The following is a 22,323-nucleotide window of genomic DNA, read 5'->3' as shown; positions in this document are numbered from 1 at the left end:
TTAGCTGTACTTGCTTGTAATCCCTTCAAAGTATGGGATGCTTCCCAAAGGACCAGGAAAGACACTTTTACAGATGAAATGCTTTAGTTCAGGACATGTTTCCTTCTGACAGCTCCATGGAAAAAACTATGCTGTGAAAGACAGATTTCTGCCAGACAGGCTGTAACTGGCAGACAGGGAATACTGAGACACCCTAGCTGCTGGATATCCTATCCCAGAATCCCAGCATGGTGGGGTTGGAAGGAACCTCTGGAGGTCATCCAGTCCAACCCCACTGCTAAAGCAGGGCACCCACAGCAGCTTGCCCAGGATCACAATGGCCAGGGGGGGTTGGAAGCTCTCCACACAAGGAGACTCCACAACCTCTCTGGGCAGCCTGCTCCAGGCCTCCAGCAATCTCCCTCAAAGGAATTTTCTCCTCCTGTTCAGATGGAACCTGCTGGGTGCCAGTCTGTGCCCATTGCCCCTCGTCCTGTCCCTGGGCACCACTGACAAGAGTCTGGCCCCAGCCTCTTGCCCCCCAGCCTTTAGCTCTTGCTGAGCATGGCTCAGATCCCCTCTGGGGCTGCTCTTCTCCAGGCTCAGCACCCTCCCAGCCTTTGCTCCTCACAGAAATGCTCCTGGCCCCTCAGCATCTTTGTCACTCTCTGCTGGACTCCCTCCAGCAGTTCCCTGTCTCTTTTGAACTGGGGATTCCACAGCTGGATGCAATACTCCAGACAAGGCCTCATCAGAGCAGAGTAGAGGGGAAGTAGAACCTCCCTTGCCCTGCTGGCCACACTCTTCTTCAAACACCCCAGGACACCATTGACCTTCTTGGCCATGAGGGCACATTGCTGCCCCATGGGGAAGTTCTTGTCCCCCAGCACTCACAGGTCCTCCTAGGAGCAGCTTCCCAGCAGGTCCCCCCTCACCTGTACTGCTGCAGGAGGTTGTTTCTCCTAATGTACAGGACCCTACCCTTGCCCTGGTTCAATTTCATGAGGTTCCCTCCACCCAAGTCTCCAGCCTGGCCAGGTCTGGCTGCATGGCAGCACAGCCTGAGGAGGTGTCAGCCACTCCTCCCAGTTTTCTATCATCAGCAAACTGGCTGAGGTTCCACTCTGTCCCTTCATCTAGGTCACTAATGAAAATGATGAACAAGACTGGACACAATCCTGACCCTTGGGGAACATCATCAGCTACAGGCCTCCAACTACAGGAGGAATATTAACCAAATGGGTACAGCTGTGAGCCAGGAGCCACTGCATTTACACAGATGTGCACTGAGAGGTCACAGCTGGCAGAAGAGTGAATCTTTACCACAGCCCTGAGTTCACCCAAAGCTGTTGTTTGCAGTTACTGCAGGTGGAAGTAGTTGCTGCCATAGAGCTGAGGCTTTACAGTGCCAGCTGTTATCAAACAGCCTCATCTGCCCATCCTCAGTGTGACTGGAGTGGGCAGGCAGCTGTGCTCCCAGTGCCAGCACCTCCTGCCACACCAAAATCCACAGTGCAAAGACAGCAGAGTGCTGCATCCTCACCAGCAATGCAGCAGGAAGTTTTCTGCATGACCACATGGAGGTATCAGCTCTAACAGGGTCTTACTTACCACCCACTTCATACAAAGAGAAACCACTCAGGCTTGTCCAGAGTGTCCTCCAGAGTCAGAGCTCCAGACTAGAGTCATTCCTGAAATCAGCACTTCCCAGGCCAGCCTTACTTGGAGTTTTTATTTCTAGCCAGGTGCTAGACATGCCAATATTTAAATTCCTATTTTTGAAAGGCTTGAAAAAAAACAAAATAAAAACAACTTGAATTTGTAAACGAGCCTGAATGTCAAGGAGACATTGACAGGATGTTCCTGACAGGCCTCATGTTCCTGCAGCTACTTTCCCCTCTCTAAGGGCTCTCACTCAGCTGTCACTGGTTAATAAAAACACACAAGACTGTTTGAAAGTCACCTCCTGCATTCCAGGTCCTGCACCGGAGTAAGACAAAGACCTGAAATGTGTCCAGTTTCGGGCTCCCCAGTTCAAGAAGGATAGGGTTACAGTGGAGAGTCCAAGAGAGACTACAAGGATGCTGAAGGCACTGGAACATCTGTCTCTGGCTGAGAGACCTGAGGTTGTTGACCCTGGGGAAGACTCAGAAGGGTCTCATTTAATAACGTCTATAAATATCTGAAGGGTGTCAAGAAGAAGGGGCCAGGCTCTTGTCAGTGGTGCCCTATGATAGGACAAGGGGCAATGGGCACAAACTGGAAGCCAGAAGGTTCCATCTGAAGAGAAGGAGAAACTTCTTTAGTGTCTGGAGGCCTGGAGCAGGCTGCCCAGAGAGGTTGTGGAGTCTCCTTCTCCACAGAGCTTCCAAATCCCCCTGGCCATTGTGATCCTGGGCAAGCTGCTGTGGGTGCCCTGCTTTAGCAGAGGGGTTGGACTGGATGGTCTCCAAAGGTCCCTTCTAAGCCCCACCATGCTGGGGTTCTGTGAAACTAGCTTTTCTTTTTCCTTTTTGAACTACACAACAGCTATTTAGTTTAATCATTAAAAAGCTGTCCATCATTAACCTCCCCTACAGGCTATATAACAACTCAACAGATTAAGTTCTAACAGAGATATTTACACTGCTTTTAGGACCAGGATAACCCTCTGAAGGTGGCTTTTTAGCACAAACTTGGCACCAGCCTTTCCTGAGCACAGGGTGCCAGCAGGCTCCTTTGCTGACAAAGATCAGACACTTCAGGAAACCCAGGGCCAGTCCTCTACTCCTGCAATCAGCCACAACAAAGGATTTTATTCTTCTTTGAGACCTATCATACTTACAAAAGGAAAGCAATAAAGTTTACAATCATTCCCCAAACTAGCAGGAACAGGAGTGGATTAGGAGTCGATGCTTGGAGCTGGGCCCAGCATTCAAGAGGAGCCAACAGCAAAGAGAGGACTTCGGTTACTTGGCTGGGATGAGAAGCTCTGGCTGCTTGCGTGGGAGAGAAGGTCAAACAAACTGGCCTGAGATAAAGTTTGGTAGTATTGGACTCTGCCCTCAGGTTTTAAACCCTGCTTGAGCATGAGGCAGTTCAAACTCCCTGCTCTTTCAGCCCACACCAGGTCAGTACCGCAAGGACCCCAACCTGGGCCGTGGTACCAGCATGGAACAGTCTTGACCTCTAAGTCACTCCAAGGGCTGGAGGGTGGAGTGGGCTTTTTGCCTTTTTACCAATTTAAACCTTTTCTCCAGCGCAAACTTACTCAAGCTAGAAGCAATTCATACACAGGAAGTGCTGCTGGTAGCTGCTGTTCATTAGAGGTCCTTCAGCTGGCTGTGCCGGACAGATCTGTTCCCAGCTCCCTGGAACGATACCTGCAGTACTCCACAGGTGGGACATGGATGGTGAAACCATTCCAAGTCTTCCTCTGTCCCTCTCCTACTGACAAAAGCCTGAGCTCCTGCCAACCCCTTGAGGAGTCTCCTGGAGGACCTGGAGCAGCTGGGTAGGACCAAGAGCCCACACTTTACCTGCTGTTGGGAATTGTAATCGAAGAGTCCCACAGTGGCTGCGGCCGAGTCCACAGGTACTTGAGTGCCAGAGTAATCAAACTGCAGGGGCTCCATGCCAACATGCTCCATGGGATCCAGTGGGACACTCTGGGATTCAATGTTGGAGAAATCCTCCACGGGCTTGGCACCGTTGGTACTTGCCAGCTGGGCTAAGCCCTCGGATCCATTCTGGTTTGGACCCAGAAGATCAACTTCGCTGGCAGAGTTCTGGCAGTTACCAGGCGTGCGGCTGCGTGGAATGAGAAGAGAAACTTGTCACCAACACCTCCCTTAGCACAGCAAGGGACACCAGCACTCACCAGAGCTGCTTCTGGTGTGATCAAGAGGGAAAACATAGAATTCCCCAAATGAACCCTACAGAACAATTCATGTATTGTAAAACAAACAAACAAAAAATCCCTCCCACCAGCCCCCCGGCCCCTGCCTCAAAGGCCTCTTTCTCATACACCTAGCTGCTGATTATTAAAAGCAGGAGATGCTCTGGCACTGCATCTCTCTTCAAACCTTTCTAAAGCAGCTGCCTGCTGCCCCCAACACAAGGAAGTAGAACTGTTGGAGAGGGCCCAGAGGAGGCCACAAAGGTGATGAAAGGACTGGAGAAGCTCACCCATGGGGAGAGGCCATGAGAGTTGGGGCTGTTCAGCCTGGAGACCTTAGAGGAGCCTTTCAGTACCTAAAGAGAGCTACAGAAGAGCTAGGGAGGGACTTTTGACAAGGGCTGGGGGTGACAGGATGAGGGACAATGGCTTTGAGCTGGAAGAGGGGAGACTGAGACTGGAGATGAGGAAGAAATTCTTTAGAGTGAGGGTGGGGAGACACTGGAACAGGTTGCCCAGGGAGGTTGTGGATATCCCCTCCCTGGAGGTGTTCAAGGCCAGGCTGGATGAGGCCTTGAGCAACCTGGTCTAATGGGAGGTATCCCTGGCTGTGGCAGAGGGCCTGGAACTGGATAATCTTTGTTGTCCTTTCCAACCCAAACCATTCTGTGATTCTATGAATCTATGAACGTAAGCACTGGACTGGAGTGGGAAATGGCTGATCAGAAGGCAAGGCACAGCAGTGTGCCCTCACAACACAGTTACTTGGCTTTTACAGCTCCTTAATCATCAGAGCAAGGAGGTAAAGCCTGTGAGAAACACACATGCACTGATTACATCAACAGCCATTTCAGAAGGCTTTCATCTCTCGAGAGATCTGAACAAGTCCAAAACCCCAATGAGAACCGAGACCAGCACACAGCAGAGCTGACACCTCCAGCAGGCACTGGCACAGAAATCCCACCCAGCCTCACTGAAACCAGGGCTGAAAATAAACTCAGCTGACAATATTCAGGAGGTCTGCACAGACTGGAGCTGTCAGATGCTATCCTCCACCTCCTCCCAGGGGTTCCCTCTGTACCTTACAATATCCTTATGACACTGCCTCAATCAGTCAAAGGCTTTTTCACTCCAGCGTGGAAAACTTTCCAAAAATGTAAATCATAGAATCACAGAACAGTTTGGGTTGGAAGGGACCTCAGATATCACCTACTCCAAGCTCACTGCCACGGGAAGAGATGCTTTTTAACTAGACTTGCTTGCTCAAAGCCTCATCCAAGCTGGCCTTGAACACCTCCAGGGAAGGGGCAGCCACAACCTCCCTGGGCAACCTGTTCCAGAGTCTCACCACCCTTGTACTGAAGAACTTCTTCCTAAGCTCCAGTCTAACCCTGCTCTCCCTCAGCTTCAAACCATTCTCCCTTTGGCCTGTCACTAGACACCCTCATGAAAACTCCCTCTCCAGCCTTCCCGTAGGTTCCCTTCAGGTTTTGGAATCCAGCTCGAAGGTCCCCCTGGAGCCTTCTCCTGTCCAGGCTGAACAAGTGTGACACTGCCCAGCTGTTAACTCACACTGCACCCACCTGAAGTCTTTGACATCGGCGTCGATTCCGTTCTGCACAGGCAAACCATTTGTTTTGTCCATCACGTCCCCCTCCTCCTTCAGATCTCCTAATTTATCACCATCAAACGTGCCCTTATTTTTCTTATCTCCTTTCTCATTCTCATCATTCTCTGCATCCCTTGGCCCCTAAGCAAAAGAGACATTACTTTAATAAGCTTTGTTTTCAGATCACTTTGACTTTGATTCCGAGAAGGTAACAAATCAAAGCAAACAGGTCAGAAGAAAGCCAGTCCCTTGCAAACATTAGTTCTTGGAAATGAGAATGTAAGAAAGCAAAAGAGTTAATCATAGTCAAAGAGATGAGGGAATTGCTTCTCACTCTTCCCAGAGAGCTTTTGAGCTGTTTGGTTTCTTCCATTCAGTAATTCAGGGTCTGCTTCTTTGGCTCTGCAAAACCCACCCCAAAAGAATTTTAAAGAAGATTTCTCCAAAGCTTCTTCCTCCTCAGGGGGACTTCAGCGCTTCAAACTAAACCCAGGGACTTTGACAGCACGTGCCCAAGGGGTACAAACTGAACCAGCAGCTTTCCAAAAGCCACTGGTTCAGTGCCAAAGATGCAAGAACTGACTGGCCAAGTGCACGTGTTCCAGCAGCAGAGGATCAATCTAGTTCTGGGGGTGCACTGCTGTGACTTGCAGAGCGAATTCTGAAGTGCAGCTCACTGAAGAGCACTCAAGTCAATCACCAGCTTGACCACTGCTTCATATCATCCTAAAGAACATCATTTGGGAGGAAAAAGGAAGCAAAACTAAAAGATAAAAAAAAAAAAAAAAAAAAAAAGGGCTTTCTGTTCTGTTGAGCATTTGAGGAGTGGTGTTACATCTGCAGCAGTTCTGCCCTTAATGTCTGTGTTTTATTTCAGCTGGGAGAAGAATAAAGGGTGATTATGCCGGAGGCAGAGTTCTGAACAACAAAAGGGAGAGGAAAAACAACATAATTTATGATAAAAAGCAGCAAGGGGCATACAAACAGATTTATCAGAGAGTGCTTTGGTGCTGTCACAAAGACAGACATTCAAACCCTGTCTTCCACTTCATTGGAGGGAAAAGGACTCAGCACAGAGCAGAGCATTTGAGCCTTGTATTAACTAAACCACTTTTCTATTCTCTCCAATTGGAGGTGGAGTTTCTCCCCCTTATTTGGAACAAAAAAAAAAAGGTCGTTTTGAAAGCAATCATCTTCTGATGCTTCTGAAAGAAAATAAACTTGTGTTTGATATTGAAGGGCAGACTTGGAAATACAAATATGGAGCCCAGTTCTCACCCAAGGTGCCATTCACCAAGTGGCACCCTTCATTCCAGAGCTGGCATCCAGAGCTGGCTCTGGGTGCTTCAGAGCAGACACTTCCCCAACCCTCAAGCTGGGTGATAAATTGGCTCCTTCCACTGATTGTTCATTTCTCCAAGCCATCTTTCTTAGGCCCAGGGTTCAATGAGGTTATGAGGTGCCTGCTAATGAGGGACAAAAATCAAGAGGATGGATGAAGGAAACCACAAACCAGCTCCCTGAGGAGATGAGCACTGCAGCCTGACAGGAACAAACCTGCTCTGCTTGGAGGGGTTTTGATGATTCCTCATCTAGCACTTGGCCAGTGAGGCAGAGCTGAGCTGCAGCCCCATCTCCCTGCTACAGGGATGGGGCCCTGATTAGGCCTCTCTCCCCACATCCTTAGATCTGAGGCAGCAGCCACTGTGCTCCCTCCCCACCCCACAGAGCACAGTGACACCACTGCTCCAGAGGGAACAATGTACCCTTCAGCACCATCCCCAGCTGGAGTGGCTCTTGGAGCTACTACACCTTTCTAACATCACTACAGGGAGCTTTTTGTTCTTAGCCAGCAACAAAGCAGCCACACGCTTACTCCTAGTCCACAGCTCTATCTGCACACCTCCACAGTGACAAGCTCAGCTGGGGTGGCCCTGCTTGGGGTGCTTCAGGAAGCAGGGAAGGTCAGCAGCCTCCACATCCTGAGCACCCATCCCATCCCCTATGTCAAGGAGGATGGTTAAACTGTGAGCCTCCCCACTGTGACCCAACTAAACTAAGAGCAAATGAAAGAGAGAGGAAAGCTCAGCCTTTAGGGATGGATTAACAAACAAAGAAAGCAAGCAGCAAATGGAGAAAAGAACAGAATGGGAACTGAAATGTCAGAATTGGGCACACTTACAAATCCTCCTTTCCTTAGGCAGGAGTCTCCAGGAGATGAGCTCAACACATACTCCACCATGCTAACTCCAAGTCCTCCACTCTCTGACCGTGGTGAAAGCACTGAGTTGACTTCACTATTCACATGAAAGCCCTGACCAGGTCTTCTCTGAACCATAATTGGTTGGGAAACAGAGTGATCTGGAACAAAAAGATGTATCATTCTTAGCAGTAGTCCCAACTACTCCAAGGAACAAGTCATTACATAGGTACTCTAGGTCTTGACTGTACTAAAGTGCCAGCTTTTAGACTCTGCTGATGCCTGGTACAAAGCAGGATGGCTTTCTTGGTTTGGAGATATTAAAACCTAGAAACCTCCTAGTGATAACTGCATTTACAGTTGAAAAATCACAGGAATTTCCTCTCCAAGTAAAGGTTGCAATTAAACCCCCCCAAAAGTTTTGGTGTTCAGTTTCAGTAAAACTCTTGACTTTGGCATAGTATAGCCTTGGTTTGTCACTGAAGGCATCATCACACCCTCACACCAGCCTGCACTGCTCTGCTTGGTCATATCAGCTCCATATTCATGTCATCATCAGAGCTCCCCTTAGCTGATACTTCATCAAGAAACACTTTGAGAACTTTATCTGACCTTCTTCATCCCCTGTCCTACTGCATCAGCTCCATCCCTTGTCCATCCCTGCAGTGTGAGGGTTTGAGATACAAGCAGAGCAGAGTGAGGATGGATCCTTACTAGGAGAGGCTGAGAGCCCTGGGGCTGTTGAGCAGCCTAAGTGGGGATCTGATCAATGCTCAGCAAGAGCTGAATGGTGGGGGGCAAGAGGATGGGACCAGACTCTTGTCAGTGGGGCCCAGTCATAGGACAAGGGCCAAAAACTGGAACCCAGGAGGTTCCACCTGATCAGAAGGACCAACTTTGGTGTGAGGGTGCTGGAGGCCTGGAGCAGGCTTCCCAGAGAGGTTGCGTCTCCTTCTCTGGAGAGATTCCAACCTCCCCCCTGCTCCCCAGCCATTGTGATCCTGGGCAAGCTGCTGTGGGTGCCCTGCTTTAGCAGGGGGTTGGACTGGATGATCTCCAGAGGTCCCTTCCAACCTCTACCATAATGGGATCCTGTGATTCTACTTCCTTACAAGTCCTTACAAGTTGCTGGCTTGGCAGGGGAAAGCGACCCCATATCCCAGGCAGGGGAGGGAAGTTGCTCTCTCTGCCCATGGCTGCAACAGTCAGCGAGTCAAAAATAACAGGCAGCAGCTCCAGTTAGTCACCAGGGGTGGTAGAAGGGCCATGCAATGCTATCAGTGCTGCAGCTTACAGAGCAGGCATGAACTGTTAGGAGAAGTCATTCTGTTCTGTGGTTGTTCCTGACTACACTTCCCTCAAGCCAGCACAAGCATCTATGCGCCACAAAGGGCAATGGACTAGGAAGATTTGGGGGGGGGGGGGGATAAAGAAAAAAAGCTAGAACCCTGTTCAATTCCCCAGCAGGTTTCGTTGCACTGCTGCATGACCACTGTTATCAGCAGAAAGGGAGGAAAGGGATGGCCTGCATGGGACAGGACTGCTTGGTTTAGTGGTACTGGCTTTAAATGCTTCAGAACTACAAGTCTGAGGCAAGGTGGTGAAGAACCAAAGCCATACAGGAGGACTGCAGTGCATACTGTGCACACAGACAGGAAAACGGATGGAGCAAAGGGCATCTCAGAGAAAGATCAAGTGCCATTATTTCCACTGTCCAGGGAACAACTCAGTCTCCTGGCCAAGGGCACTTCACACCCCACTCCCATACTGTGCTCCTTGCTCCGGGGCAGTGACCTTGAGCTGTTCTCTTCCTTTCAGATGAGCAAAAGGGGAAACTCTGACTTGCCTGACACCCAGAGAGCAGTGCAGGCCAGGGCTGAGGAATAAAGGCTGTAAGGTGCACAGGATTAATGGAGAATAAACAAAGGAAGCAATGAGACGAAGGGCTTTGACTCATGGAGATTTGTGACCAGCCAGCGTAGGAGGTTACCTCCCCCAGATGTCTACCCAGCCCAGCAAGAGAGGCACAGAAGGAGAAAGTCTCCTCCAGGGCTGTTGCTGCTGCTCAGAGCCTGGCTCAGCCCTTTAATCCCCCCTCAGCCTGCATCACTACAGCCAGACACAAGCTGTGGCTGAGGGCTGGGTACAGGCTCAGCTCCACAGATCACTGTGGACAGGGAAGTCAGGCAGCAACCCAACCCCTCCCACCCCAGACCCCAGCTGGACTGCAGGATCCAGCCCATCAGATTCTGAGCAGCTTTATCCCCTTTCCACAGCCACTGTGCCATTTCAATGCTCAAAATTGCCCTTAGCACTATCCCAGCACCTCCACCCTGAGAACAGAGATTTTTCAGCAGGAAACCAGCCCCCACCCAGCATTGAAGCTGCTGTAAATCACAGCTCCCCTCAGCTGCAGCTCAGGGTAGCTGTCTGGAACTACAGCAGACAGGCAGCAGGGTTTAAGGAGCATTTTCATTACCCAGAGAAAAGGAGCTGTGGAAGGTCAATGGGATTTGGGGCCATTTAACTAAACCCAGCCTTCAATTCAAAACTAGAGAGAGTCTCTGATTCAAGAACAGAACTCTTAGCAGATAAACTGCAACACTACTCATTTAAAACATTTTTCCCCCTTTTTTTGAACAGAATGTTGTTGGGGTTTGATTGGTTGGTTTAGGATTTAAAGAACTGTAAGGCTGTTTGAGGTGGGGGAGAAGTTACTCATCTTGTTCTCCAGTCTCTCTGTTCAAACTCCAGAGTAACTCATCCCAGGGCAGAAAAATCCAGCAGGAAGTCGAAATGAATGTTTTAATGGCAGTCTGAATTTGTGAGCAGGCAACACAAGGGCTCCCAGGTTCCCACTAGGTAGGTTTTTTTGGAAGTGTGGAGATTTTTGAACTCTTATCACAGAGCAGTGTGGGGGTTCTCTTAGCTTTCTGTCTTGTAACCCAGATGTCTCTAAGAATCTTTTTGAAGCTGGCATCCACCTGCCCAGTGAATGTGAGTAGATGAGTTGCACATTACTGTATCCAACCCCAACTAAATGAAGTAAATAACAGAGCTACCTGATGTTCCCCAAGCACTGTCTCTCCACTGATCTCCCAGAAATATCCCTTTTGGTCCATCTTTGCTGGAATCATCAGATTCCCAAAACTTTTTACCCGGCAACAGCTGCTGCAATTAAAACAAAACAAAACAAAAACAACAAAACAAAACAAAACAAAGCATGATTAAAAGAAGTAGAAAATGCAAACATAAACCATAAGCGTCTCCCTTCTAAACACAAATCAATCATCAAACACAAACCAATCCATGCTTTAGAATCAAAATATTTATATTTCCTGGGGTGAAAGCCACCCAACAGCTGAGAGAATGATTCAATCTCCACAATCTTCTTGCATTCCTTTCTGAGCCCCACACATAAGCACACACACACAATGCACAGAAACGTTCTCCAGCCTCTCCCCATGACAGCTACTTGCAAGGGAAACAGCAGCAGCAGCAAAGCCCTGTTCTCATCAGAACATCCCCAGAGCTTCATCTGAAGGGGGCTACAGGAGAGCTGGGCAGGGACTTTGTACAAAGGCATGGAGTGAGAGGGTGAGGGGCAATGGCTTCAAACTGGAAGAAGCTGGATGTAGATGAGACACTGGGAGAAAATTCTCCCCTGCAAGGGTGGTGAACAGGTTGCCCAGACAGGTTGTGGATGTCCCCTCCCTGAAAGTGTTCAAGGCCAGGCTGGACGAGGCCTTGAGCAACCTGGGCTAGTGGGAGGTGTCCTGCCCTTGGCACGGGGCTTGGAATGAGATGATCCTTAAGGTCCCTTCCAACCCAAATCATTCTCCATGACAGTTTCCACCTGAGCCATGAGGGTACTCAGCAGCCCCAGCACTAAACCCCTACCTTCAACTTCTGAGGTTCTGCTGCTGGCAGGGACAGATTAGCTCAAGAGGTGCCAAAAGCTCTCAATTCTCACTTATTCCATGACTGCTGAGGACTCTCCAAGCTAGAAAGGTTATTTGTAAACACTAATGAGAGTGAACAGTTCTGGGCCACTGCACCTGCCACACATCTACTGCTCTGACTGGATGAAAAGAAAGATGTGCTGAGAACGAGATGGAAAGTCACTGCTGGCCTCCAAGAATCCAAGGAAGATTGCCCTGGAGTTCAGAAGATGGCAGGAGGAACCAAGTGCCCCATTTAGCAGCTGTAGTTGGAAAATATCAGCTTCACCCAGGAAACACCTCCTGGGTGGCATCTACGGTGGTGAGGAGAATTACAAGCCCTGCTGAAGTGCCTTAGATGGCAAGCACACAGCCTTCAAGTGCATCTCCTCCTGGTTGAGTGAGATGGAAGCAATTCAGAGAGGGAACAACAGAACATCACAGCAGCTCAACAAAATGAACAACCCTGCCTGCTGAAGGAGCATCTGAAGGAGCTGGAAGATTTCTGTTTGAAATGACCACAAACCAAACAGGAGCCATCAGGTTAGTTGGGGTCTCCTGCGTTAGGAGTGTTGGTAGCTTTAATTTCTTTGGACAACCTGTTCCAGGTTCTCACCATCCTCACTATAAAGAAGGTCTTCCTTGTTTCTGGGAAGTCTCTCCTTCCTTTCCCTACAGCCAAATGTGTTCAAAACACCGCCTTTGAGTATCAGAACTTTCTACAGGGACACCAAGCTCCTCTTTTCCCCAGTTCTTCAGCACTTGGCACACCACTGATGCCTGATCTCCTTATCTTGCACACAGTCTGTCCAAGCAAGATCATGTAATTGGCTGTTTTCTAAACTCCAAAGGTATCCTGTTTCAGTTTCAGTCCATTTCAGCAGCAAGTCATTTCCACCTAAAGCTCTCTGAAAGGTTCAAATTCAGACAGCATTTTAATCCTAGCACTAAGCTTCCTCTGGGCCTTTACTGTCTTCCTACTGAGAGGACAAGACTCAACTTGTTTGAGAGTTAAAAGCCTCTCAAACCACTAAGTAGAAAACACAGCATGTTCCTCAGCTGCTACTTCTCTGTAGCCAGAAGAACAAATAGCAGCAGCTAGCAGCATGTCACTCACTTAAAAATGTGCTGGGGACTTGAGGATTTAGTAAACACAGCGTGGGACTGCTCCTGAGTCCCTCCACTGAACGACAGAAGCAGGGAAACTCACATCACACTCTCCTTGAATGTACTCCAAAAATAAGTGTGGACAACTCTAAGGACAAGAGGCCCCAACACAGTTTCAACACAGACAGACCAACCTCTCCCTCCCTCTGCACCACGGGGTGAGGCTGAGGAGGCAGCAGCCAAGGCATTGCTCTCTAGTATTTAGACACAACCACACCTCAGGTCTGTCACCTTTCTTTTTTAAGCTTCTCCACTCCTGCTGCTGCCACGCAGCAAAAATAACTGCTCTGCTTCTCAGCCCTTTGCAGGGAACTTTGAAGGAGTGATCTGGACCCAGTGACACAGCAGTGTAGCTGCAGCTAAACACATCTCATTTCCTTTCCTTTTCACACTGCAGGACACAGTCTGGTCTACAGTCACACTTCAAACAGAGGATGAGAGGGGCCCAGGCTTGCAGAAAGGAGACAGGGAATTATGGAATGGTTTAGGTTGGAAGGGACTTCAGAGATCATCTACTCCAAACCCCACTGCCATGGGCAGGGACACCTCTCAACTAGATTTGTTTTTTGAGAACACCTGCAGGCAGGAGACATCCACAACCTCCCTGGGCAACCTGTTCAGAGTCTCACCACCCTCGTACTGAAGAACTTCTTCCTAAGATCTACTCTACACCTATTCTCCTTCTGCTTCAAACCATTCCCCCTTGTCCTGTCTCTAAACAACCTCATTAAAAGTCCCTCTCCAGCCTTCCTTCAGGTATTGGAAGGCAGCTAGAAGGTCCCCCTGGAGTCTTCTCTTCTCCAGGCTAAACAACCCCAGCTCCCTCAGCCTGCCCTCATAGCAGAGGTGTTCCAGCCCCTGGACCATCTTTGTGGCTCTCCTCTGGACACACTCCAACAGTTCCATGTCCTTCTTATGATGGGGACACCAGAACTGGATGTAGTATCCAAGGTGGGATACCACCAGAGCAGAAGGAGCAGAAGAGTATTTTCTTTTCAAGGAAAGAGCAATCTCTAATTTACAAGAAAAATTAAAATTCCTTTCACAAGCTCCTGAGTTTCCAAAGCTTTCACAGTTTTCCTGATATATACAAGACAGCAACAGTGAATTCTCCACTGCTGAAATTCAGTTCTGCTTTAAGGTAAGAGGCAAAATGGAACTGAAGCAAAGTAAAAAAAAGAAAAAAAATTCTAATGCAAACCTAAGAGGAAGCCTGCATCTGTAAAGCAGCACAGAAAAGGGCAACAAGGAGCCCAGCAGCTGCCTGGAAAGTACAGGCACAGCAATAGGTAACTTACAAAACTAATGCTAAAACCTGAAGTGGCCACATGTAAAGGTTTGGTAGCTGCTCTTCTGAGCAGCCCTGCTGCAGAGCACTAAGCTGAAGCTCCCTTCTCAGTTCTAGCACTCTGAGGCTCTCTTGGGCACTATCACAGTCATAACAAAAGCAGATTTTTCATTTCCACCAGGGTAAAATTTCCAACATGTCTGCAAGCAACAGCTCTAGCAGAACCCAGAGTAAGGCCATGCTTGGACTCTGTCTTAAGCAGCAACCCCAGCACAAGCCATCCCAGAGTGTCCCAGGTGCCAGAGCATGTGGCCCCTCAAAGCTCCTCTGCAGGCAGAGCAAGCTTTTGCAGGTCCATGGTGTAAATTGTTTGCAAAGAGCAGCCTCCAAATCTGGCTGCTGAGAAGCTGCTGAGACAAGGGTAGAAATTTGCAACACCTCCAGGAGCACTCCTGGACAGCACAAGAGGAGTATCTTACACCAGTGTGGCCTGCACAGGGTGCTGTCTCACAAAGGACTTTCAGGTCTCAACTGTAGCAGAGCTCCACACTGAAGATGTGGGAAGGGACAGCCACAGCCTTGAGGCACCAGCTCCAGCCACACTGGCTGCAGCTGCCCAAACCAGGCACCCACTCTTAAGTGGAAGGGAAAGGAACCTGCCCAGGTACATGTGTCCATAAACCACAGCAACACACTGTGCTGTGAAGCAGAATGGACAGAGTGAGCTTTCATTTGTATTCTGCTCGCTCCTTTAAATCAGTATTTCAATTTTCCTGACCATACAACCTGAGTCACCACCACAAAAGGCAGCAAGACCATTAAGTCCAACTGTCAGCCTAACACAGAATCACAGAAGGCACTGGGACCCTCCAAGGTCATCTTGTCCAAACTCCCCTGCAGTCAGCAGGGACATCTCCAACTAAATCAGGATTCCATCAACTTTGACCTTGAATGTCTCCAAGGATGGAGCCTCAACCACATCTCTGGGCAACCTGTTCCAGTGTCTCACCACCTTCCTGATGTGCAACCTAAATCTCCCCTCTTCCAGCTCAAAGCCACTGACTCTCACCCTATCACCAGAAGCCTTCCTAAACAGCCCCTTCCTAGCTCTCTCATATCCCCTTCAGGTACTAGAAGGCTACACTAAGGTCTCCCCAGAGCCTTCTCTTCTCCAGGCTGAACAGCCCCAACTCTGGCAGCCTGTCTCCATAGGAGAGGTGCCCCAGCCCCTTGGCCATCGTTGTGGCCTCCTGTGGACCTGCTCCAGTAGGTCCATGTCTGTCTTGTGCTGGGGAACCCAGAGCTGGACACAGTACTCCAACACCACCATGACCACTAAACCACATCCCCAGGTGCCATGGCCACAGGTTTTGTGAACACCTCCAGGGGTGGGGACTCCACCACATCCCTGGGCAGCCTGTGCCAATCCTTGACCACTCTTGCAGCAAAGAAATTTTTCCTCATATTCAACCTAAATCTCCCCTGGTACAACTTGAGGCCATTTCCTCTGGCTGGAGGGCAGCTTGAGAGTAGGGCAGTCCCCTGTATTGCTTCAACTCCCCTCTACCCTTTCTAATGGGTGAAAACACCAAGACCCTCAAGGCCCCAGCACCTTCTTATGGTTTTGTAGGGAATCACAGACAAGAATCTAATTCTAACACTCCTTATCTAGGGCCACACAGCTCTTGGACTGCACAAACAGCTCTAACTCTGTCCCCTGTAGTTTAATCTTCGCCCCCAGAGAAGCACAAAGTTTACTCTGTGCCATAAGCAGAACTAAAATAAAACAAAGGTTTATTTGACAGCCAGGTTCCAGATACTGGGAAGGGGAAAGACCAAAAGCCAGCATTAACAGATGGCAGTGGGGGGCCTTCTTGTGTCATTACTGCCCCAACCAAACTGGAGGTTTAGTGAGCAGTAATCATTTGAACTCAATTAAGCAAGAGGCTGCCAAGAGGAGGAATTGTTCCTCAGGGAGAATTGTCAGTTGCAATGGAGAAATAAAAAAAAAAAAAAACAAACCCGAAATGATTTTAAGTGAGGATCATCCATCAGGCTGGAAATTAAAAAGAACATTGCAGCAGTTTAGTCTAGTTTAGAACTAGACTTGTTTATTTGTTGCTCAGTTTTATTAAAATTGACCCTATCTAGTATGAAAATAATCCCTCTAAGCCCTCTTAGAGAGGACTTAAAGAGTTAGGGCAATACTCAATCCAGCAGAGCAGGGAGGAGAGGACAATTTACACATCACCAAAAGCAGTACTGCAATCAACATATAGATCCCACTGAGATAGGATTATAAATTAGGCAAATTAAGGAAACTGATCCCCTCCAGATAAGGAAAATATGAAGATAAAAGCAACCATCTGTGCTGCTGGAGAACTGGGGTTATCTGCAGCAACAGGTAGGAGAAGGCAGAGCCTGTATTTGCAAGTCCCATTTGGGCAGCACTGCAGGTTTACAAACACCAAGATGTTATCTACCCTCGAAAAATGTTGCCATCTAAAAGCCAAACAAGATAAGGGAGGCTGAGCACACAAGCAGCAATCCCAGCTGGAGTGCCACAGCAGCTGGAGGGCTGCTGCAAGGCCAGCTTTGCTCCCTCAGCCCAGGCAGCTTGCAGCAGGCTCAGGGAGTTCCACTGGCTCAGAGAAGGCCCTGCTAGCACCCAAAAAACAAGGGGAAGAATGAAGAATGGGAATAGAGAGAAAAAAATCCAGCTTGCCAGGATGCTGAGGAGTTGAACAGTCTACTTTCACTGACCCCACAGCCATAAGCTGGCTCTTGGCAGCTGCCAGCAGCCACCCAACTGTCCCCTGGTGTGGCCTTAAAATCACAGAATGGTGGAATTCTTTTATAGCTGGAAAAGACCTTTTCCAGTTCCAAAGTCTTCCCCCTTCAGCCTCCTTTTCTTCAGGCTGAACAACCTCAGGTCCCTCAGCTGCTCCTCCCTAGCCCTGTTCTCCAGACCCTTCACCAGCTCCATTGCCCTTCTCCAGCCCCTTTGTGTCCTTCTAGGAGTGAGGGGCCCAAAAGTGAAGCCAATATTCAAGGTGTGGCCTCACCAGTGCCCAGCAGCAGAGAACAATCACTCCCCTACTCCTGCTGGCCACACCATTTCTGATCCAGGCCAGGATGTTGGTGGCCTTCCTGGCCACCTGTGCACACATTGGCTCATCTCCAGCCACTGCTGACAAACACTCCCAGCTCCTTTCCCACAGGGCAATTTCCTTCATGGGGTTGTTGTGACCCAAGTGCAGGACCCAGCACTTGGCCTCGTTGAACCTCATTGCACTGACCTCAGCCCACTGATCCAGCCTTTCCAGGTCCCTCTGTAGAGCCTCCCTACCCTCCAGCAGACCAACATTCACACCAAACCCAGTGTCATCTGCAAACTGAGGGTGCCTCGGTCCCCTCATCTAGACCACTGATAAAGATGTTGAAGAGAAGTGCTGCCAGTACTGAACCCTGGGCTAGCCCCAGTTCAGGTTCTCTCAGCCCCTGCTCTGAGCCATCCAGATGTGCCAAGCCTGGCTGCTGCAGCACCCTCACAAACATGGCTTCAACCCTCCCCTTTGTCATGCTGCTAGCACTTGGTAAACTGAAAGACACCTGAACAGAAACATGACCCCAAACCCTCAACACTGCCCAGCTGCCAATGAATCATCAATTACTGAGAACACCCCAGAGGCATCAGTCACAGGAAAGCAGTCACAGGGTGGAGTTTTTTGGCTTGGTTTACATTGGGTTTTATTGTTAACCCAGACAGAAGATTGGTCCAAGCCAAATGTCACAACCACTCTGCTTAAAAACAAGTGCTGGCCACTGGGGAGGCAGAGGCTTATCTAGGACCCAACCAACCTGGCCATGGTGAACCATATCCTACCTCAGCATTTGATGGTCAAGAGCTCTGCTGCTATGAGACATGGGGGCTGTAGCAATCTTAGAATGGTTTGGGTTGGAAGGGACCTCCAAAGGCCATCTAGTCCAATCCCCCTGGTTAGCCAGTCAGACCTACACTAGACTCCAGAGGGGACAGCAGCAGACAGCAGTAATTAAATGGTCATTAGATGAAGTACTTCTCAGCAGCACTTCCTTTCAAGAGCAGGATGAGATTCACTGTTACCCCCAATAGTCATACTTCCTATCTTTGGTCCAATTCCTTCTACTTTTGAAGCACCTACCAGTTGTCTCACATCTTCCTGTCCCTACTGTCCTCCTACTCTCCTGGATTAAGTTACAGCCAGCTCCTCACCCAGCTGCTCTCCCATTCTAGGCTTGTCTCACAGCACAACCTACCATCAACCCAAGAATGTTGCTGCAGTTCAGAATGCCTGCAATGCCCTGATGGCAAGGACAAACACCACCTCGCTGCCCCTCTGCACTCTGCTGTCCCAAAAAGACACTGCAGGAGTGTTCAGCATTGCAAAGTTACAGGGCAATCTTAGGTATCAATCCAGGCTGAGGGATGATGAGATTGAGAGCAGCCCTGCAGAAAAGAACTTGGGGTGCTGGCGGACCAGAAGCTGGACAGGAACCAGCACTGGGCACTGGCAGTCCAGAAGGCCAAAGGCAGCCTGGGCTGCATCCAAAGCAGCACGGCCAGAGATGGAAAGAGGGAAACCTGCCCCTCTGCTCTGCTGAGACCTCACCTGCAGTGCTGTGCCCAGCTATGGGGCCCTCAACACAGGAAGGACATGAACCTGACGGAGTGGGTCCAGAGGTCACTAAAAAGATCAGAGAGGTGGAGAACCTCTGCTATAAGGACAAGCTGAGAGAGCAGGAGTTGTTCTACCTAGAGAAGGGAAGGCTCAGAGAAGACTTCACAGAAGCCTTCCAGTACCTGAAGGGGGCTACAAGAAGGCTGCTGAGAGACTGCTTCCAAAGGCCTGCAGTGAGAGGGCAATGGTTTGAAGTGAAAGAAGAGCAGATTTAGATTGGATGTTAGGAACAAGTTCTGCACCATGAGGGTAGTGGAACACGGGAACAGGTTGCCCAGGTTGGAACAGGTTGAGGCTCCATCCCTGAAGATAATATTCAAGGTGAGGGTTGACAAGGCTCTGAGCAACCTGATCTAGCAGAGGATGTCCCTGCTGAGTGCAGGGGGTTGGACTAGATGACCTTAGGAAGTCTATTCCAACCCAAATCATTCTATGATTCAAGGAAAGGGATTCAAGTGACAGAAAGCCACCTCCCCTGTCTTGAAGGCCTGAAAAGAAGGAACCTGCACAGCTCATGTAAAGGCTCAGATAATCATTGCTGTGGTGGGATCAAAGAGCTCAGAAGATGGCACAAGCAGCATGGACATGTGTTCTGCTCTGTGCCCTGAAGCACCCAAACCAACTGGCCCCTGGGGGTGACACCTGAGGCACCATTTCCTTCCCTCACCTGCTGCTCTATACCACCAGGGCTTTTTATCAGTACCTGCTGAGAAGTAGAGTTTGATACAAACAGCTTATGTGGCTTGTCCTAAGGCTCCAACACCAACTTCCACCACTGCAGCTAACAAGCAGGTCACAGCTTTCAACAAGGCCAAGTGCTGGGTCTAGCACTTGGATCACAACAACCCCACAAACACTCCAGGCTTGCCTCTGGGCATGGTTTAGCAGCAGGCCTGGTAGTGTCAGGTTAATGGTTGGACTGGATGATTTTAAAGCTCTTTTCCAGCCTAAACAACTCTGTGGCTCTATGACAATGCTAAAAGGGGAGGCCATCCCTTTCAGAAGGTCACTTTCACCATTTCTGACCATGTTCACTAGCAACAGCCCAAATCTTCCCCATTTTAGAGCAGGGTACCAGGTGCTTCTGGGGCTCTTCTTTTCAATCTCACACTAGGGGAGGTGTTGCACTTCCACCTGCACAGACAGTGAAGAAGGTATGAGGCTGGTTGCTGTGGGGCAGGGTGGGATTTGGAAGCCATAAAGCACATGGAGGTTGTGGGGGCTTTAAACTCCTCCTAACCTCCCCAAATTAGGGCATCTGTTAATCACTTACTATCTACTGCACTATCAAAATCCAGGTAAGAGAAAGAAGCCCTTTAAAACAAACCTCTGATGTGATGTCTTCAGAGACAGAGACTCCTCCAATCACTAAGATGATGATGGTGTTGCTTACTAAGAAGCAAGAAAACAAGATAAAAAGATGCACTGAATGTGTAAACTACTTTCCTCCAGGTTTTTCCCTATCAACTCGAGGCAAGAGATCACTGACACTTCCTGCAGGTAAGGCTCAGAAGACTCAAGATCAAGAAACACAAACCAACTTCACTCTTTGCCTCATGTATTTCACACAAGTTTTTTTTTCTCACTATGCTGACTTTCTCCAGGATTTTCCTTCATGTTCCAGGAGCAGGAGGAGGGGAAGAAACCATCAGTGCCTTCCTTGCTAAGGCATCTGAACAACAGAGCTTCCTGCACAAAATCAAAGTCCATGGCTGAAGAACATGGTACTGAAAGCCAGCACCACATCCTGTGGGATCTCAGGTTACACACTGCTGTACATCAGCCAGCTGGATCTGTGTTGGACACCTCAGGAAACACAGGGAAAACTCAGGAAACTGTGGCAGAGGTTGTGGAGTCTCCTCTGGATGCTTTACTAGGAAAGGCTGAGAGCCCTGGGGGTGCTGAGCCTGGAGAAGAGCAGCCCCAGAGGGGATCTGAGCAATGCTCAGCAAGAGATAAAGGGAGGGGGGGCAAGAGGCTGGGGCCAGACTCTTGTCAGTGGTGCCCAGGGACAGGACAAGGGGCAAAGGGCACAAACTGGAACCCAGGAGGTTCCACCTGAACAGGAGAAACTTGTTTGGTGTGAGGGTGCTGGAGGCCTGGAGCAGGCTGCCCAGAGAGGTTGTGGAGTCTCCTTGTGTGGAGAGCTTCCAACCCCCACTGGCCAGTGCGATCCTGGGCAAGCTGCTGTGGGTGCCCTGCTTTAGCAGAGAGGTTGGACTGGATGACCTCCAGAGGTCCCTTCCATCTCTATCACATTTAGATTCTGCAACTGATAGAGGAAAAACCCCAAGAGAAACAAGCAGCAGTGTCTTAGCTTAAAGGGTGAAATGTCCCCTTTCCTGGAAAAACATGCATGTTCCAGTGTGGGGGAAAGCCCAGTGATAAAATGATACCAACTTTAAAACTTTCTGCATCACAGTTACAAGAAGGGGGGGAAAATAAAAGGTGAATCATCACTGGAAAGTAAATCTCACATCCTCCAACAACCCAAACCCAAATTCACATCTCTCAAGGGACAGCTGAACAAGAGTTGGTAAAACCCAGCATACTTAGGAATGTCAAGAGGAAGGGGCCAGGCTCTTTTCAGTGGGGTCCTGTGACTGGGTATGGGGAAATGGACACTAACTGGACCACAGGAAGTTCCATCTAAATAGGAGGAGAAACTTCTTTGGTGTGAGGGTGCTGGAGCCCTGGAGCATGCTGCCCAGAGAGGTTGTGAAGTCTCCTTCTGTGGAGGCTTTCAAGGCCCACCTGGATGTGTTCCTGTGTGACCTGCCCTAGGTAACCCTGATTTTGGATGGGCTGGACTGGATGATCTCCAGAGGTCCCTTCCATCTCCTAACATCCTATGATTCTATGAATACCTTCAGGCACTTGAGCTGATGTGATCCAATGCCATGGTAAGCACGAAACAAGTGCTGTAGTTCTCTATCTGTAAATGAATGTCTTGCTCAAGTGAGGTGGGAAAAAATACTATTCCCAGAACACTCACAGCCCCCTCATTCCTATGGCACACTTCAGATGGAGACACATCAGCTGGTTTCCAGCAGTGTTTTTTATGTCACGTTCTTTCCTTTGTAAATCATTTTCACCTCTCTTAGTCAATAGGCTCAGTGGAGGTTAACATAACCTGGAGAAGCAGAGATTTTCCTATCAGCTCCTGTGGGATTAAAATGCAGCTCAGTGGTCTGATCTTTCAGAGAAGCAAGGAGAGAAAGGTAATGAGAAGAAGCAGCTAAGCTGCAAGCACCAGGAATTCCCTGAGTTCTTTCACCTGAGAAAGGCACCTTCTGAAGCCACCATGCAACAACCCCAGTCTGCCATTTTCTCCACAACATTAACTTTTGGGTTCTAGGGATTTAGTATTTTTTTCAGCCTGGTTTACAAGCCAAGTAACAGAGACAGGAATGGGATAAATGTGGAGAGAAATGCCCTAGTCTGAGCTTGCCAGTCAGGAACTCAAAAAGGCAGGCTCTGCAAACAGAGCTGTCCTGCTGTATCTTAACAGCCTCCTACAAGAGATGATTATCTCACCTCT

The 22,323-nt window shown here is 49.2% G+C and overlaps 1 protein-coding gene across 2 annotated transcripts in view; it reads right to left on the bottom strand.

Moving 5' to 3' along the window:
* The window catches only part of PUM1 (pumilio RNA binding family member 1), a 90,708-nt gene that overhangs the window by 48,585 nt on the left and 19,800 nt on the right, over positions 1-22,323 (bottom strand). For both annotated transcript variants that reach the window (XM_054395399.1, XM_054395401.1), the window contains exons 3-6: positions 10,728-10,836; positions 7,648-7,826; positions 5,440-5,606; positions 3,498-3,768 (exon numbers count right to left, since the gene is read on the bottom strand). In XM_054395399.1, coding sequence (XP_054251374.1) covers positions 3,498-3,768; positions 5,440-5,606; positions 7,648-7,826; positions 10,728-10,836 — 726 coding nt within the window. The remainder of the gene's footprint in view (positions 1-3,497; positions 3,769-5,439; positions 5,607-7,647; positions 7,827-10,727; positions 10,837-22,323) is intronic.

The sequence above is a fragment of the Indicator indicator genome, chromosome 33, assembly GCF_027791375.1.
Source record: "Indicator indicator isolate 239-I01 chromosome 33, UM_Iind_1.1, whole genome shotgun sequence".
Lineage (NCBI taxonomy): Eukaryota > Metazoa > Chordata > Aves > Piciformes > Indicatoridae > Indicator > Indicator indicator.
This window is presented reverse-complemented; position numbering and strand designations above follow the sequence as displayed.